General features: G+C 45.0%; 1 protein-coding gene across 15 annotated transcripts in view; it reads right to left on the bottom strand.

The window, feature by feature from the left end:
- The window catches only part of LOC308657797 (uncharacterized protein), a 125,219-nt gene that overhangs the window by 96,008 nt on the left and 12,075 nt on the right, over positions 1–17,136 (bottom strand). For 12 of the 15 annotated variants that reach the window (XM_081309871.1, XM_081309878.1, XM_081309880.1 and 9 more), the window contains exon 3: positions 16,966–17,071. The exons of 1 other annotated variant lie outside the window; for it this stretch is intronic. In XM_081309871.1, coding sequence (XP_081165997.1) covers positions 16,966–17,071 — 106 coding nt within the window. Of the gene's footprint in view, positions 1–5,427; positions 5,512–15,144; positions 15,310–16,965; positions 17,072–17,136 lie in introns of those variants that run through there. 2 more of the 15 variants (XM_081309882.1, XM_081309875.1) reach the window with 2 other exon arrangements.

Below are 17,136 nucleotides of genomic sequence, written 5' to 3'. Positions count from 1 at the left end.
ACATACCAGCAAAAGAACCATTTAAAAGGACCTTGCATTTACTTGGTACAAGGTTTTGACTAAGGGCAACTGCTGGATGCATGTACAACTTATCATGTATGTTTCCCCCTGAAGTCAACAATCACAACTTTAGAAATCTGTTTTATAGAAACACTAGCAGAAATGCATAAAAGTGTAACAAGGAAGATATTTTGTTTAGAGCATATATTTATGAATATATGTATAATATAGTGCACACACACACACACACATAATTTGTTTATTTTGGAAAACTTGATGTTCACCCATAAGGAAGATGATGAAATAATGGTACATCCATGCAGCAGAATATATACCATGCAACATTTAAAAAGACTACTGTGGGTTTCTATATACTGCCTTAGAGAAAGATGTACACAATATATTGCTATCTGTAAAAATCAAGCTGTTGAGGCTGTATGCAGTGGCAAACCTTACTACATTGCTGAGGCTGGTTGCTCGGCTTGGGAGGCTGTGGCTGGTTGCTCAGCTTGGGGGGCTGAGACAGGGGGATTTCAAGTTCAATGCCAGCCTCAGCAATTTAGGAGGCCCAAAGCAACTCAGCAAGACCCTGTTTCTAAATAAAAATAAAAATACAAAAAGGGCTGGGGATGTGGCTCAGTGGTTAAGTGCCCCTGGGTTCAATTCCCAGGACCAAAACAAAACAAAACAAGAGTCAGTTACTGGACAAAGCATGTAGTACAATCCCATTTTCATAAACAAAACTATGTGTGTGAAGTTTTTGATGTCCATTTTTCCTTTTATTTCTTATTCTGATTATTTATTTATTTTTATGGTGATGGGGTTTAACCCAGGGCCTTGTACAGCCAGAGTTATATACTCAATTACTGAGCTATGACTTCAGTATGTATGTGTGTGTGTGTGTATGTATGTATGTATGTATGTGTGTATATGTATATATATGTATATGTATGTATGTGTATATACACACACACACACACACACACACACATATTTGATTTGTTTTGGTCCTGGGAATTGAACCCAGGAGCACTTAACCACTGAGCCACATCCCCAGCCCTCTTTGTATTTTTATTTAGAAACAGGGTCTTGCTGAGTTGCTTTGGGCCTCCTAAGTTGCTGAGGCTGGCACTGAACTTGAAATCCTCTTGCCTCAGCCTCCAAAGCCCAGCAACCAGCTTTAGCAACGTAGTGAGGCTTGCCACTGCACGCAGCCTCAACAACTTGATTTTTATAGATAGCAATATATTGTGTACATCTTTCTCTAAGGCAGTACATAGAAACCCACAGTAGTTTTTTTAAATATTGCATGGTATATATTCTGCTGCATGGATGTACCATTATTTCATCATCTTCCTTATGGGTGAATATCAAGTTTTCCAAAATAAACAAACTATATACGTGTGTGTGTGTGTACGCACTATATGATATAGCGCGTGCACACACACATATAAAATATATATATATATACATATATATTCATAAATGTATGCTATTAAAAACATATATAATTTGTATATTTATGTTTACATTTGTATAGCTGGGTCTGGAGGGAGCTATATCAACTGTTTACAGAGGTTACCTCTTGGTGGTGGTAGTTATTTCACATGATTTTAAACAGTTACAGTAAAAGAGTATCTGGGGTTCATTTGTCTTTGGTTTGGTGCTTTCTGTATTTTCTCATTTTAGAAACAACGAACAGGGTTCATTTCTTTTCCTTATCAGAAAACAAAATTTTCATTTAAAAAGCTTCACATCTACTTGGAAAGAAATATACAAATTCTTCATATTGCCCTTTTGAGACTAACAGAAGGATCCTGGGATAGGTGGGAGGCTGTCCCTGGCCTGAGCAAGGTAAACAGAAATGAGAGACCAGCTGTACTAGCACTGAACGCAGGGTGGCAAAGTTCCAGAAGAAGCCCAAAGTTCTATCTGCTATCTCAGGCAGGGGGCAGATGACCCACAGAGGCAAGGCAGGAGGCGGCGGGCTGTGTGCTGAGGGTCTTCACAGTGGCTCTGCCATAGTGGGTAGGGTAAACAAGAGGGGATGCTGGCTCCTGTTAGCTTGAAAGAATAGTTGGGACTAGAAACTTGTGACCTACCAAAGATTAGACGCTCACTAATTGTACCAAGCAATAGACTAAAATGCTAAATGTAAACAGTGATATCAATTTTTAGAAAAATATTGGTGAATACTGATCTGACTCAGTAAGAGAAAAACTTGAAATAAAAGATCAAATAGCATTCTAAGAGTCTGGAAATTTTATCTCCATCATAAATGAGCATCAAAGCAGTGGTGCAATATAATTCTAGTGATTTGGGAGGCTGAGGCAGGAGGATTGCAAGTTCAAGGCCAGCCTCAGCTACTTAGTGAGACCTTGTCTCAAAATACAAAATAAAAATGAGCCAGGAACATGGCTCAGTGGGTAAGCACCTTGGGCTCGATCCCCAGTATGAAAAGTAAATACATTAATAAATAAATAACAAACACCATTACTTTAAAAACAAAACCCAAAGAAAATCCAAGACAAATGAAAACTGGGGAGAATATTTACAGCAACATCAACAGAAAGGAAATATCATTTAGATGTAAACACAGGTCAGTAATAAAAAAAAAATTGCTCCAAATAGAAACAAAACATTTTGTATTGGTTAGAATCTGATTGAATTACAAAATAATAGAAAACAACAGCGGCTTAAGCAAGATGGAATTTATTTCTCTCACACATTAAAAAAAAAAAAAAAGGACAATCACAGTGACTTGGGAGGCTGAGGCAGAAGGATCCCAAGTTTGAGCCCAGCCTCAGCAACTTAGTAAGATTCTGTCTCAAAACAAACCAATAAAAGGGCTGGATGTGTAGTTCAGAGGTAAACTGCCCCTGGGTTCAATCCCCAGTACCAAAAAAAAAAAAAAAAAAAAAAGCCCGAAGTTGGTAATCAGGGACCTGAATTCTAGCCCATCCACACCTCTCATTCTCACGGTCCACAGTGGTTGTTAGAGTGCTAGCCATCGCACCTCACTGAAGAAAGTAGGTGGGGAAAGTGTGTGGGTGGAGGAGGTGAGTAGAATTCATATATATACTGCTGCCTTTTAAGGGGACATATGCAAGTCCCATGTGACACTTTTCACTTATATCTCATTGGCCAGAACTTGGTCATGTGGCCACACCTAGCTGCAAAGTTGCCGGGGGGGGGGGGAAACCGTTTTTCCACTATTGTAAAGGGCTTGGCTGACAATTGGCTTGTTACTAGGAAAGAAGGAAGGAACGGACACTGGAAAGCAATGAGCAGGCTCCAATATATATGTGAACAAAATTATCAAAAGAAAACAAGTGCAAAGATTTTTAAAGGGTTGGCCTGACTAACCTTCAAATCTATGTAAAGCAGATGGTCTCCTCTAGCTGAGATCTTGAAGGGCTGGTAGGACAAGCCAGGAGGATGGTCAGGAAGTAACTGTCTTCTTAACATCCTTGACACAGTTGCTCATGAATAGAATTCCAGGGTTTAAAATGCCTCCCAGCTCACCATGCAGCTCAGGGGCCCAAGGACAACTTTCTGGCCATTGTCCCCAGGTCTCCCTCTAACCCCAAGTGACATCAGATTCTAAAAATGCTGGGAAGTAGAGAAAATTCGGCACCCAGGGATTCTTTAACTAAACTATGGCAAGAATTAAATTTTAGGTGTTTTTGAAAGTTCCTTAAAAAAAAAAAGTAGTACCCTCATAAAATTGAATCAGCAGTTTCGGAACTTTAAAAAAAAAAAAAGTACCTCTACCTTGTATTGGGAGGTATTACTGTTAAGTATGAAAATTGGTCACTAAAATAAGGACCAGTGTTGGGAAATGGAGGGCAGTATTAGGCAACCCCAAGTTGCCTCTTTTGAAAAATTTAGGACTTTACTTTGACCCTAACAGACCATGATGTCAATTCTGTGCCCTTCAGAAAGCAGAGAGAAGGATCCTTGAGAGCAGAGGGCATGGTAAGTGTGGGCACCCAAGGTTTCTCAAGTCCACGGTTCTAGTTTAACAGACATCGTGCCCTTTCTTCATCTCAGACTGCCACCGGGCACTTCTCATTTTTCAATCTGAAAGCTGACCTTTGGCACTCACTTCTAATTCTAACATTTTTAAAAAATGGGTGTGGAATAGGAAACAAAATGGCAGAATAAATGGATATTTCATGAAGTCCAGGGAGGTGGTCTGCAGTTTGTGGGAAACAATGTGATCTGATGATGAAACATGGATGTACTTTTGAATCAGGGACACCCAGATTTGAGACTCAGCTCTCCTATTTAGCATCTGTGTACCCTTGAACATGTTATTGGACTTCTCTGAGCCTCAGGTTCCTTGTTTTGTGTGTGTGTGTGTGTGTGTGTGTGTGTGTGTGTGTGTATGTGTGTGTGTGTTTGTACTAGGGATTGAACCCAGGGCCACTTAATCACCAAGCCACATCCCTTTTAAATATTATATTTAGAGACAGGGTCTCACCAAATTGCTTAGGCCTCACTAAGTCGCTGAAGCTGGCTTTGAACTTGTGATCCTCCTGCCTCAGCTTCTCAAGATGCTGGGAGGTTCCTTGTCTTAAAGGAGGGCCTATACAGTCTTTACCTCATAAAACTATTGCATAGTAAGGTCCTGCAGGACACAGCTGCCATACTCAACCTTTGTTTACAAAGATATGGAAAGAGCTGAGGGCAACTCACACGGGATAGTGAAGCACTGTGGAGCTAGGTGTGAAGGACAGGAAGAGGTAAGAGGGCCCAGAGAAGGGAGCTGTTGGAGTGGACATCTGGCAGGAGCTCTGAGCTCCAGTGGAGAGGATGAAATTGGCCTGCAGCAACTGGATGAGGACCCAAGTGAATCAACACTTGACCTCATCTTCCTATGTCCTCGGATCTCTTGCTGGTGCTTCCCATTGGCTAAACCCAACCAGAAGCCAGAGGCAAGGGAAGTGGGTGATGTGGCCCATCAGGTCAGCTCCCAGCACAGAGTGGGTACAGAGGGTGGAAGGGTAGATCTTCAAAGGCAAATAGAAAGAGTAAGCAAATTAGAGAATGTGATGAGCTTAGTAGTGCTGAGTCCTTAATGCGTGTTCATTTATTTTGGACTTTGGACTCTCTGCCTTTTTTGCTTACTCTTACTTCCTGTTTTTCAACAGATCACATACATGGTTGAGGTGACTTAAAGCAGCTAGGTGTTGTTAACCATACTGGAATGTTTATAAGGAGTATTACATGTGTAAAGTGGGTAACCATGTACTCTGGGGACTGGGGATGAGAGGGAGGAACAAAAGAAGGGCAGTAGGTTACAGATGGACATACTCGGTTAGAGTAGGTTAGAGAGGAAGATGGGAGAAATTCTTGTCTTCCCTAGCAGGCCAGAACAAACACACAGGATTATCTTACTTTACAAACAAATTAGGCACTTACTGGGAGGTGATAACATCTCCTTTACAAGAGGGTAGCCCAGGGAGACTGGCCAGAAAGGGATTTTGCAAAGAAGGTCTTCATGCCCTAAATGTAAAGCCTGGGTTTATTTCTAGATTAACAGGTTTTAAACTCAGCATCCCTGTCCCCAGGGAGTCAAACCTGGATGTTTACTTGCATGCTCCCACCTGGTTGCCTAGTTGAGGCCTATCCTCTATTCTGATTTGGGAAATGGCTGCTTAGAGTGAACTGGCCCTTCCGTGAGATGGTCCCCTGGAGGGAAGCAGGGTCTGGAGAGTGGCTCTGAGCAGTGGTTCATAAACTCAACGTGTCCTGTCCTCAAGCCTTTACCTCTATTGACTTGCCCCTCAGTAACCTTCTTAACACCACAAGCTACTCTTGGCTGTCTCATCCAGGCTCCAGAGCAAAGTCTTCTGCAACTGGTCCCAGAACTGTCCATCTCCAAGACCTTCCAGCATCTTTCTCACTCCAGGCCTTTCACAGAGCCCTCTCTATGCCAGAGAGAGGAATATGCCCCCTGCCTTCTTCTGACTAACCTCACTCTATCCTTCAGAATGGCTCAGGTGTCATCTCCTCTGGGGAGCCTTGCTGGACAGCATCTCCTTTGTTCAGTACTCAAAGTGGGAAGCCTGCCTACATGCTCCTGTTAGCCTCTGTGATTCTCTCCCCCTTTTTTTTTTTTTTTTTGGTACCAGGGATTGAACTTGGGGGCACTCGACCACTAAGCCACATCCCCAGCCCTATTTTATTTTTTATTCAGAGACAGGGTCTCACTGAGTTGCTTAGCACCTCGCTTTTTGCTGAGGCTGGCTTTGAACTCACGATCCTCCTGTCTCAGCCTCCCGAGCCGCTGGGATTACAGGCATGCGGCGCTGCACCGGCTCTGTGATTCTCCTATGGCACTCACCACACTGCCTTGGTTTCTGGCTAACTCTCCCAGCACACTGATCACTTTTGAGAAGGGGACTTGACATTTTCACTTTGGTTTCACCATCATCCAGCAGAGTGCCTGGCACACTAAGTACCCGGCAAAGGTTTACTGAATGAATGTTTGGGCCATAATTCAGAAAACAGGAAAAGAATTGCCACATACCCCAAAGCACCAACTTAACTAAGCCACAAGTCTGAAAACCTTCTTCATCTCTTCCTGTCACCTTGGCTCTCCCACCCCTACAGCAGGCAGGACGGGTGACTGGACCTTATGACGGTTTCCCTGCTCTTCACTCTTCTCTCTCAAGTATCCCCTTAATTGCCACCCAGTGCAAAGCAGTCACTCAGTCACTTGATCGCACACCAGCATGTTTTAGCTTGCTAGGCTGTAGCTCCATCTGAGCAAAGACCTTGTCTGCTCACTCTTGCATGCCGGTATCTAACACAATGAGAGGCATGTAGTGGTCATTAAATATTTCTTAAATGAGTCCATACTTCTCTCATTGCATGCTGATTTAATTTGATGTATGTCTTCCATTTTTGCTGCCAGATTAGGTACTCCAGAAAAACGCAGAAGCGCCTAGAGAGCTGTGTCCCTCATAGTGGTGAAGGGTGGGAGGGGGACCTAGGTTCCCTTCCCAGTCCAAGGTGGGATAATGCTGCCTGCTTGCAGCCTCCTCGTGGCCTGCACTTCCCCATTCAGGCCAGATGCAGAGGAAACCCAGTCCTTCTGCAGGCCACAGACACTGGGAACTCTCCTCCAGTTTTCTGTGAGAGCAGCTCAAACTACCCATTGCCCAGAGGACAGAGGAATGAGTTCCAAGCGGGCTTGGAAGCCAGCAGGAGGCCAGCACAGTGGCCACTACACAGAGGACCTCTTCCTATTCCCATCTCCCCACCCTGCCAGTGCCCATAGCTGCCTGGCTGGGAGCAGGAACTGGCCCCACCTCCTGCAGCTGGGCAGACAGGGTGGCTCTGGCTTCTGGAGCTGTGGCCTTGCTCCTGCCCTCTCACCCCTGCAGAATGCGCCAGCAGAGGGCCAGGGCTGGATTTTTTCACTTGCCCCTGGCACTTCCTTGAAGCCCTCTGGTTTACTGGAAATCATAAACTGTGAGTGACAGCCTTTATCACACCCCGAGCCTGGGTCCTCTTAACAGTTATGCTGGAGGCCGAAAGAACCAGAGACACTGGCCTCCAGGTTACTCCCAGTGTCTGATGTTTGCACCTGATAATTGAGGTCAGGTTTGTTTCTTTTAAGTCACATGATTTGCTTCAAGGCAGGAAGGTGTTGGGGCCACTTGTTGCAAAAAGACCAGGAGGTTGAGCACAGAAATGCTGTAAACCAGCTTTGGCAGCAAAGGTTGTGTTTTCACGGGCAGCCAGCTCTGCCCCCCCGCCCCCCAGCTCAGCTGGTGGCTCATAAATGACCCTCCAGGGGCTGAATAAACCTCAACATTCCACTCAGAGAAAGCTCAGGACACCCTCTTCTCTCTAAGACACTTGCTAAATGGAGCCACTTTGAGTACCTTCTGCAGTAGGGTGGGCAAACAGATTAAGCACACTAAATAGCCAACCAGAAAACACAGGTCAGTCAAGGGTCTCCAAATCAGTACAGGCCCCACCCTACCCAGACACCTAATCTTGTTCCAGGCTTTGCTTGATCTCAGGTATTTATCTCCTGGTTGTCATGGAGCTGCTGGGATAAACAGCAGCACAGCCAACCTGGCCCCACCGCCAGCTGCAGATTTTCCTGAGCACACTGGGGCTCCCTGGTGGCCACTGGTTGCCTGCCCAACTCACATGCTGGAGTCTCTCATGTGGTCTCTCTAGGCATACAGTAGGTACTCAATAAATGCTTATTGTCTAACGGCCCATAAGCATAATAAATGCTTATTGTCCTGAGGCATGTTGGTTCTTAGGCTCAGAGGTCCCTAGATAAGCAGATCCACCTCTCCTGTCACCACAGGGACTGCCAGCCAAGCCAGTCACACAGGTCATGGAGTGATCCTATAATGGAAGACAAACCCAGGCCTGGAAGTCAATCAACTCTAAGAACACTGCCTTGAGAAGTAGTGCCTGAGAAAGGGAGAGTTCCCCTCCCCTTTCTAATCAACCCCTCTTCAGGAAACCTGATTAACACTATTGACTCCTACCTTTTGGATTGTAAATAACTATCCCTAGAAATCTAACTACTCCCCTTTGAAATGTAAACGTCTCTGTGGAGGCTTTGGGCCCAAGCCCAGACATCTATCCAAGGCCTTGTAAGAGGAGCCAGTTCTTCCCCTTATCACACTCTGCTTCAGTAAACATGCTTCCCGATAGAATCCCTATGCATGACCATGTAGTGGGTAGAATAAAAATTTTATGGTAGCAGATAGCCTATAGATGTAGTGAAAAACTGGAGATGGATGCTCAGAATTTGGAGTCTGATCTCCTCTGGGCCCACCAGCGTAAAATAAAGTGTGAGTTCTCCTACTCTCCACTTGCCCCTTCTAGCCTGATTCCTGCAACAATCCTACTGACCCACAAACCACTTCCCCTGCTCCCAGAGTCAGACAGGAGCAGACTTTTGAGGAAGAAACCAGTTGCATGTAGCCTCCATAACAGCTGGAGGGCAGGCAGGGAACACGCCTGGCTACATTCATACTGGATGTCACACACCACAGTCAGAGGGGCAGCAGATCCTGCCACCCACATACTGGTGGAACATCACCCCCTCTCTCTGTGTCTCCTGGTTTCCACCAGAGAACTGGGCGCACTCTCAGAACGGATCTCCTAACTCTTGAGGATGAACAGCTAGCCTCAAGGAGACATTGCAAAGGGGCTCAAGAAGAACCTATCCCTGAAGACCCTGAAGAGAAAGAGCCAGAATGCTTCTAAAGCAGAATAGTTTTCCCCCTTTGAGATGCACAGCTCACTCAGAAAGGGCCTTGGAGGGTAAGAATAGACCAGGCTACCTAGATGATCTCCCAAGTCACCGACTCACTAACTCAGTCATTGCAATGTTCAGCGGGGGCAGTACAGAGACCAGTGTGGGCTCTGGAACAGGACACGTGAAGCTCAGGTTGGCTGCATGATCACAGTGTCGTCTTAGGCATTATTGAATCTTCTGTTTCATTATCTGAATGTTATGTGAATTAAAGGGGACAATCTACATGAAACCCTTAGCATAGTAAACCTTCAATGTATTTTTAGCTATGGGACTATTTTTTTTCTTTCAAGGATGCTGAACTAAAAACAGAAGATGCAGAGAAACCAACGATATGGCATTACACTTCTGCAAACTTAATTGTCCTCCCTGGGTAACAGAATATCACAGCAAATAACAATGTAGTGAAGAGCAGTTTGAGATATTGGGTTCAGTCACTCTAGAATACTGAGTCATAGCAAGTGCCCAGTCTGCAAGAGGCTGGGCCACATATGTAAGCTCTTTCCACCCACACACTGCAAGAGCCCACCTATATGCCTAATAATGAGGATATAAATAGCTTGCCACGTGTGCACATGCTGTGCAGTCCCATATATCCATACCGCATATCTGTGAGGTAGATATTCTTACTCCCATTTCACAGATGTGGAAACAGAGTTGGAGAGGCTAATTTCCTAAGCACACCCTCAAGCTCACCCACCCACATGCACCAGGACAGAACTGAGTTTCAACCCCAGGCTTCACTGTGTGTGGGCTTCTCCCCTGGGCTACTCTGTCTGAGCAAAGTGCAAAGTGCTGTTGTTCCCTGGGAAAACAAACCTGGGTAGTCCTTAAATCTACTTTGTCAGGAGCAAGGGCTACCACTCTATCTAAGATCAGTGAGAATAGTTCTCAGGCAACAGGGTGACCAGGACAACTGGAAAGATGTCTGATGCCCCTGCCCCACAGTGCAAAAGTAGGTTCCAAACAGCCCGATGGGAACAACTCTTTAGGGAGTCCATGCCTCTCCCCACACCCAGTTCCCTGGCCTGAGCCCCAGAGTCCTGGCATAGGAGGGAGGGCCTGCCCATCTGCTTGCTCCCTACTCCAGGCTCCAGGAGGTCTCCGATGCCCAGGGAGACCTACAGGATCTGGCCCACAGCCGGCAGGCATAGGGGAGAAGGGTATTGGGAGCACCCTGGGCGCCTGCTTGCGGAGAACAAAAGGGGAGCATGTTCTGTCCTCTATTCCTGTGAGTACCCCTTCCAGAGAGGCTTTCCATGATGAAGATTGAGGTTCCTGTGTGCTGAGGAAACCTGTCCCCCCATCCCCTACAAAAGCTAGAACCAGCTACTAATGCGTTGGATACACAACTATCGATACTAACATTTTTTCCTAGAAACCAAATTGAATCCAGCATCCCAGGGAGAGAACACTGGCCTGGGACCCCATAAGCCCTGGCTCCTATCTCCAGCTTTGCCTCTGACTCCCACATAACGCTAACCAAGTCACTTAACCTCTGTGGTCGAGGCTCCCCACCCCCACCCTCGCCCTCCTGCCCTCTCCCCTGCCCCTGGGGGGTGAGTGGGCTGACACTCCAAGAGGTTTTACTGGGGGCCACGAAAGCAGCGTTGAACCTATCCTCACAGCACCCTTTGCAATTCCCATTTTCAGATGAGGAAACCATGGAAAAGGTTGTTAGGGGACACGCGCAAGGTCACAGTTAGCAAAGGTGGATTTGGCTGTCAGAATTGTGTTTTTCTATGGTCTTGACTACAAACATACAGAGCCATTTTCAAAAGATCAAGAACAGATGTAAAAACATTTTGGAAGCAAAAGGAAAAAAAGGGGGGGGAAGGAAAGGGTTTACGTAAAACAAATATAAATCATAATCCCCTGGACAAAACTCAAGGAGCTTTGCAGTATTCACAGAATCAGAGATCTCCAAGATGGGAAAGACCCTTAGGAAGCCATTTTCTTCCTCTCCCTCCATTTGGATAAGAATAATACAATTAGCCAAATTATAGGGGTAAGACCAGAGAGGTCAAGCAAGGGGTGACCAGGTTAGGTCTTCAGCTGTAGGGCAGAAGGAGACAGAGCCCCAGCCTTCTGGCTCCTAGGGAAGGGGACAGTGATGATAGAAGTCCCCCTCTGTCGTCAAGGTGGAGCCTCTCCAACCAAATTTAAGCCTTTAAAAAAAATTTAGGGGCTGGGGATGTGGCTCAAGCGGTAGCGCGCTCGCCTGGCATGCGTGCGGCCCGGGTTCGATCCTCAGCACCACATACAAACAAAGATGTTGTGTCTGCCGAGAACTAAAAAATAATAAATATTAAAAAAAAAATTTCTCTCTCTCTCTCTCTCTCTCTCTCTCTCTCTCTCTCTCTCTCTCTTTAAAAAAAAATTTAGTTGTAGGCAGACACAATACTTTTATTTTTTATTTATTCATGTGTGGTACTGAGGATGGAACCCAGTGTCACACACGCAGTAGGGCGCTCTACTGCTGAGCCACAACTCCAGTCTCCAAATTTAAGCCTTTTAATAGAATATCCAAGGATATCTTTTCTGGCCTTAAAGACATTTGATTTTATGACAAAATTGGTTAATATTGGGTTCCAAATGTGGTAATCCTCCCTCCTCCCCTCAGAGCCTCCTCTTAACAGGGTTCATAGCTGTGGAAAACAGAACTCCTGATGGTTATAGTAACTAGAAAAGGACCATCAAAAGGGGGACATCAAAAGGCTCTCTGGGAGGGCTGTAGCTTTTGTGGCCAGCCAGGAGCACACCTGAAGCCCACTCAGGGTCAGCAAAGAAAAAATCCTACCTTCCTAGAGCAATAGCTGCAAGGCAGTGTGGCCCCACCCTTTGTCACACAGCCCCTCCCACACCCCTCCTCACTTCCTGACCACAGGCCTCTTCTGCTCCCCAGACAACCCCTTCTCAGCACTGTGAACCTCCTGGTCCCTCTGGGGCAGCTGGATATGCAGATCCTCTGCTCCCTACTTCACCAGGTTTCTGCTCAAATACTCCTTCCGAGAACAGCTCACCCCACTCCTCCTTTCCCTGTTCTCTTCCCTGCTTTACTGCTCCCACTGAAATGCAAGTCCCCATGAGGGCAGGGATGTGGGCCCTTTAGTTCTTGCTGTAAGCATGAGAATCAGTGCTGAACTACTTGCTGAACACTCTGAAGAAACAATAAAGGAATGGTTGGAAGACTTCAGTACAAATCAACCCCCCAAGCTCTCCTGCCTGCGCTGGGGAATCAGGGCAGTAATGGGAGGCAACTTGTGCCCTGGCTGCAGCTGTACTGTCACCTCGCCCAGATTCCATCAGCCCTGCAGCTCCCACTTCAGAGGAGAGACTTGTACGTGTGTGGGGGGCTCCCTATCTCTGAAGCTCCCCGGCAGTCTTGGCAGCTCTTGGAACTTGTTTAGGTTGTTGCTGTGCAGATCATGAGGGCCTGGCCAAGTTCCTGCCTCTGCTTTTCCCGAGCCTCAGATAAGCTGGGAAGTGACTTACTCAGAGTCCCCTTTCACCCCAAAACTGTTCAGTCCAGGGAATGACACTGACAAGCAAATGAAGCCATGTATAGACTCATGGGTCACACCAGGTCAGGGCTGGGTGGAGCCACAGTCACACGCAAGCCAACCTGTGGCTGCAGATAATGCAGGCCAACTAGTGTGTGGACTCCAGGGTGTGGCAGATCCAACCGCCACCAGCTGTGTGACCTTGGAGAATTATGTGAAAAGAAAGCACTACTTTTCTCAGGTGTAAAATGGAAATTAAAGTTCTTATTTTAAATAGTAAGAGGTCCCCCTATTCAAAATAATACACTTATTCGAAAGTCTATTATTTTCTGTTTTTAAAATTTTCTTCTAATTAGTTACACATGACAGTAGGATGAACTTTGACACATCATACATAAATGGAGCATAACTTCTCATTCTTCTGGTTACACATGATGAAGAATCACACTGGTCATGTACTCATATATGCTCATAGGGTAATAATGTTTGATTCTTTCTACTATCCATTCTATCCCAATACCCCATCCCCTCTGCCTAATCCAAAGTAACTCTTCTTCCCTATCCCTCCCCCCATTATGAATTATTATCGACATATCAGAGAAAACATTTAGCCTTTCATTTTTTGGGATTGGCTTATTTCACTTAGCATGATATTTTCCAGTTCCATCCATTTACTGGCAAATGCCATTATTTCATTCTTCTTTAAGACCGAGTAATATTTCATTGTGTGTGTGTGTGTGTATCACATTGTCTTTATCCATTCATCTATTGAAGGACATCTATGTTGGTTCCATAACTTAACTACTGTGAATTGAGCTGCTATAAACATTGATGTGACCACATTTCTGTGCTGACTTTAAGTCCTTTGAGTTATAAACAGAGGATTAGGGTAGCTGGGTTAAATGGTGGTTCCATTCCAAGTTTTCTGAAGAATCTTCATACTACTTTCCAGAGTGATCACACCGTCCCACCAGCAATGTGTGAGTGTACTTTTTCACTCCTTTTTTTTGGTGTCAAATCCAAATTCTGTGGGTTGACAGCCAAAACCCAGCCAACAACCTACCCAGTGTACAGTCACTCTAGACTCTTTCCCATATCCCCCCCGCCCCGTGTGTCTAGAACAGACACCTGTATTCTTTTCTCCTATCTTAATTTACTAAAGTCCTAAGCGCAGGTCTCAGAAGGTCTTCCCTGATTGAAGGTTTTATGGGCACTCAGTGGTGTGTATTTCACGTTACTAATAGGCAGGAACAAAGTTTAGATGACTCAACAGGAACACAGGATTGTTGAGGGCAATAGCCTTTTCTTTATAATGTCCATATACACTAGGCATTTTAAAAGGCATATGGGGGCTGCAGATGCAGCTCTGTGGTAGGGCACTTGGCAAGCAAGCTCGAGGCCCTGGGTTCAATCCCCTGCACCACAAAAAACAAAAACACATGAAATTCCTGCTGAATGGCTCACCTGAAATGACATGTTAAATTTTCTTTAAAATGCCTCTAAATGCTTCCCCAAATTCCCAAGAAAAGGAAGAGAAAGTCACAGAAATTAAATTGGAGACAAAAAAAGGGTCACTTCCTTTTTTTTTTTTTTTGTGGTGCTGAGGATTAGAACCCAGGGCCTTGTTAATGCAAGGTAAGCACTCTACCAACTGAGCTATATCCCCCACAGTTACTCCCATTTCTGCATGCTTGGTCTGTGTGGGAGAAAAAATCATTTCTATTTCCAACCCTGACTTGATAAGTAGAGGAACTCCCCAAAAACAATGGACAGAAAAAAAAAGTCACAAGAATTAGTCTCACTTAAATATTTCAGGAAGGAAAACACAGTTAAACTGAAAACTGGTACTTAAAAAAAAAAAAAAATCAGCCCGGAAATGTTTTTAGGACTGTGTCTATAAAAGTCCCCTGGGGGATGATTTGTCCTTCAGTACACTTCTCATGGTACTTGCTTTTACTAAAAAGCAACAGCCCAACACTAGGACTTTTTAAAGTCAGAAGCAGCGTGAAACTAGATGTAGAGGTACATGCGAACCACATCACCCTGAGGGCCAGCAGCAGCCTCTGCCCTGAGACGGACTCCAGGGAAGCTGAGCCAGCAACAAATGGCATCCTGTATCCCCCAGCTTCTCCTCCCATCTCGTTCCTCTCTCTGGTCCACCCTCTACTTCCCATTCCCTTTCTGCCAAATACAGCTGGAAAAAAAGTCCTTGTACCAAGCCACCCAAACCAATTCCACATTATTTCAAGAGAGACCTTAAGACCCACACTTTATTTATTTATTAAATTTTTTACAAGAATATTAAAAGAAAACTCACTGGGCACAGTGGTGCACACCTGTAATCCCAGTGACTTGGGAGGCTGAAGCAGGAGAATCACAAGTTCAAAGCCAGCCTCAGCAACTTAGCAAGGCCCTAGGTAACTCAGAGAGACCCTGTCTCAAAATAAAAAATTAAAAGGGCTAGGGATGTGATTCAGTGGTTCAGTGCCCCTGGTTCAATTCCTATTGTAAAAGACAGAAGAAAAAAGAGAGAGATAGAGGGAGGGAGGAGGGAGGAGAGAGGAGAGAGGAGAGAGGAGAGAGAGGAGAGAGAGGAGAGAGAGGAGAGAGAGGAGAGAGAGAGGAGAGAGAGAGAGAGAGAGAGAGAGAGAGAGAGAGAGAGAGAGAGAGAACTATGTAAAATTGGGGCAGAACATTTAGAGCTGGGAGTTGTTTAGGGAATTAAAATTTTATTTCCTATAAATTTCACTATGTTCCTTTTTCAGGTCAGAACAAGAGCAAAGGTAATTCACATTCTACCCACAGGTAGCCAAACTCACTTTCTGATATAAGGTGAGAGGGGGAGGTGTAGGGCAGTCACCCTGGCTTGCTCTGTAAATCTAAGCTCTGTATGTAATTTCATCTCTGGGCCTTGGTTTCTGCATTTGTAATTAAGGAATGATATCACCTGTTTCCAGGTTTGGGGACGAGTGAATGAGGTGTCAGTTCTGTAGCTCATTTGGTGCTGACGTGCAGCCGGTGCTCAGAATTAATTTTTTTAAAAACTAGGTTATTGACTATACTTAAGGATAAACTCATCATCAAGGGTAAAATAAATACATAAATGAAAGTCAAATTTAAGAAGAGAAGGAAATGAGACTTTAAATGGCATACTCAAAATTGAAATATTTTTTAAAATTAATTATTTCAGACCAAAACACTTAGTAGCAAACTTGATCTGCAAAATACCACCTGCTTCCAAGCACAATAAACTCTCATGGAGACCTTTGTTTGAAATCCTAATCTAACATTCCAGTTGTGAATGTTTGTGATTCCATGTAATGAGCCCAAAATACAAACAGTGCAGGGTACAGCTGGCACATGTTGGAGTGACAGCAAGGGATAATCAAGTTTTCTGCAAAGAAAGACTCATGACATTAAGGGAAGATGTCACAGGATCCTCTCAGGCAGGTGTTGCATCTAAGGGAAGGTCAGCCCCCAAACTAATAGGTACTGAAATTCAGGGAAGGTCTTTGTCAGACTGCTCAGCAGAACAGCAAGAAGTGGTGTAGAAGCTGTTGGCATGAAGGGGAGGAGGTACCATTACTCCAAAATATGAAACCCAGAATTATTTTCTGCTGAGCACAAAGCTAACAAATGGGATAGAAATAGAGCATAAGCAATCTCCTATTCAACTATTCCAAATTGGGTCTTTGGATAAATAAGATAGAGCTGTGATAGTCATGGGAGGAGGAGAGAACCAGCGAAGTCCACCAAGAGGATGAGGGTCTGGGCAGGAAGGCATAATCCTGGGAATCTGCCAGACCAGGATGGTTCTCTGGCAGTACATGAGCTGTACATGTCCCTGCACCTCAAACTTCCAGCTTATCACACACTTGTTGAACTCGTTTGGGTGGGTATCCCCTCCCTAGATGGTCCGCAGTGGAGACGGGAAGAAACACCACACTTACAATCAATGCAGAGGATGCCCCCTTGACCCTGATGACCTCTGCAACATTGTAGGATTAATTTCACCACTATGGCTTTTGTTTTTGTAAACAAATTGTGAAAGTCAAACTATTTCAAAATTGAATATGTGTGATTTATACCAATTACTATACTAAAAAACAAACCATGTAGATGGATGAAGAGAAAAACTCAGGTCAAGCTCACACTCACCCATGGCTGGCATTCAAGCAAGTCTCCCAGAGAAGGGAGTCCATTTTCTTGCTTCTCTGCTGTCCAGCCTTGGGACAGTGCAGGGAAGCCCAGGGCGTGCTGCCATCTGCAGGCAAAACAGGACAAAAACATAAGCCATGGCTCCAGTTGCCCTTTCGAAGGCCTCTCCTA

The sequence above is a fragment of the Spermophilus citellus genome, assembly GCF_964194105.1.
Source record: "Spermophilus citellus genome assembly, chromosome: 1".
Classification (NCBI taxonomy): domain Eukaryota; kingdom Metazoa; phylum Chordata; class Mammalia; order Rodentia; family Sciuridae; genus Spermophilus; species Spermophilus citellus.
This window is presented reverse-complemented; position numbering and strand designations above follow the sequence as displayed.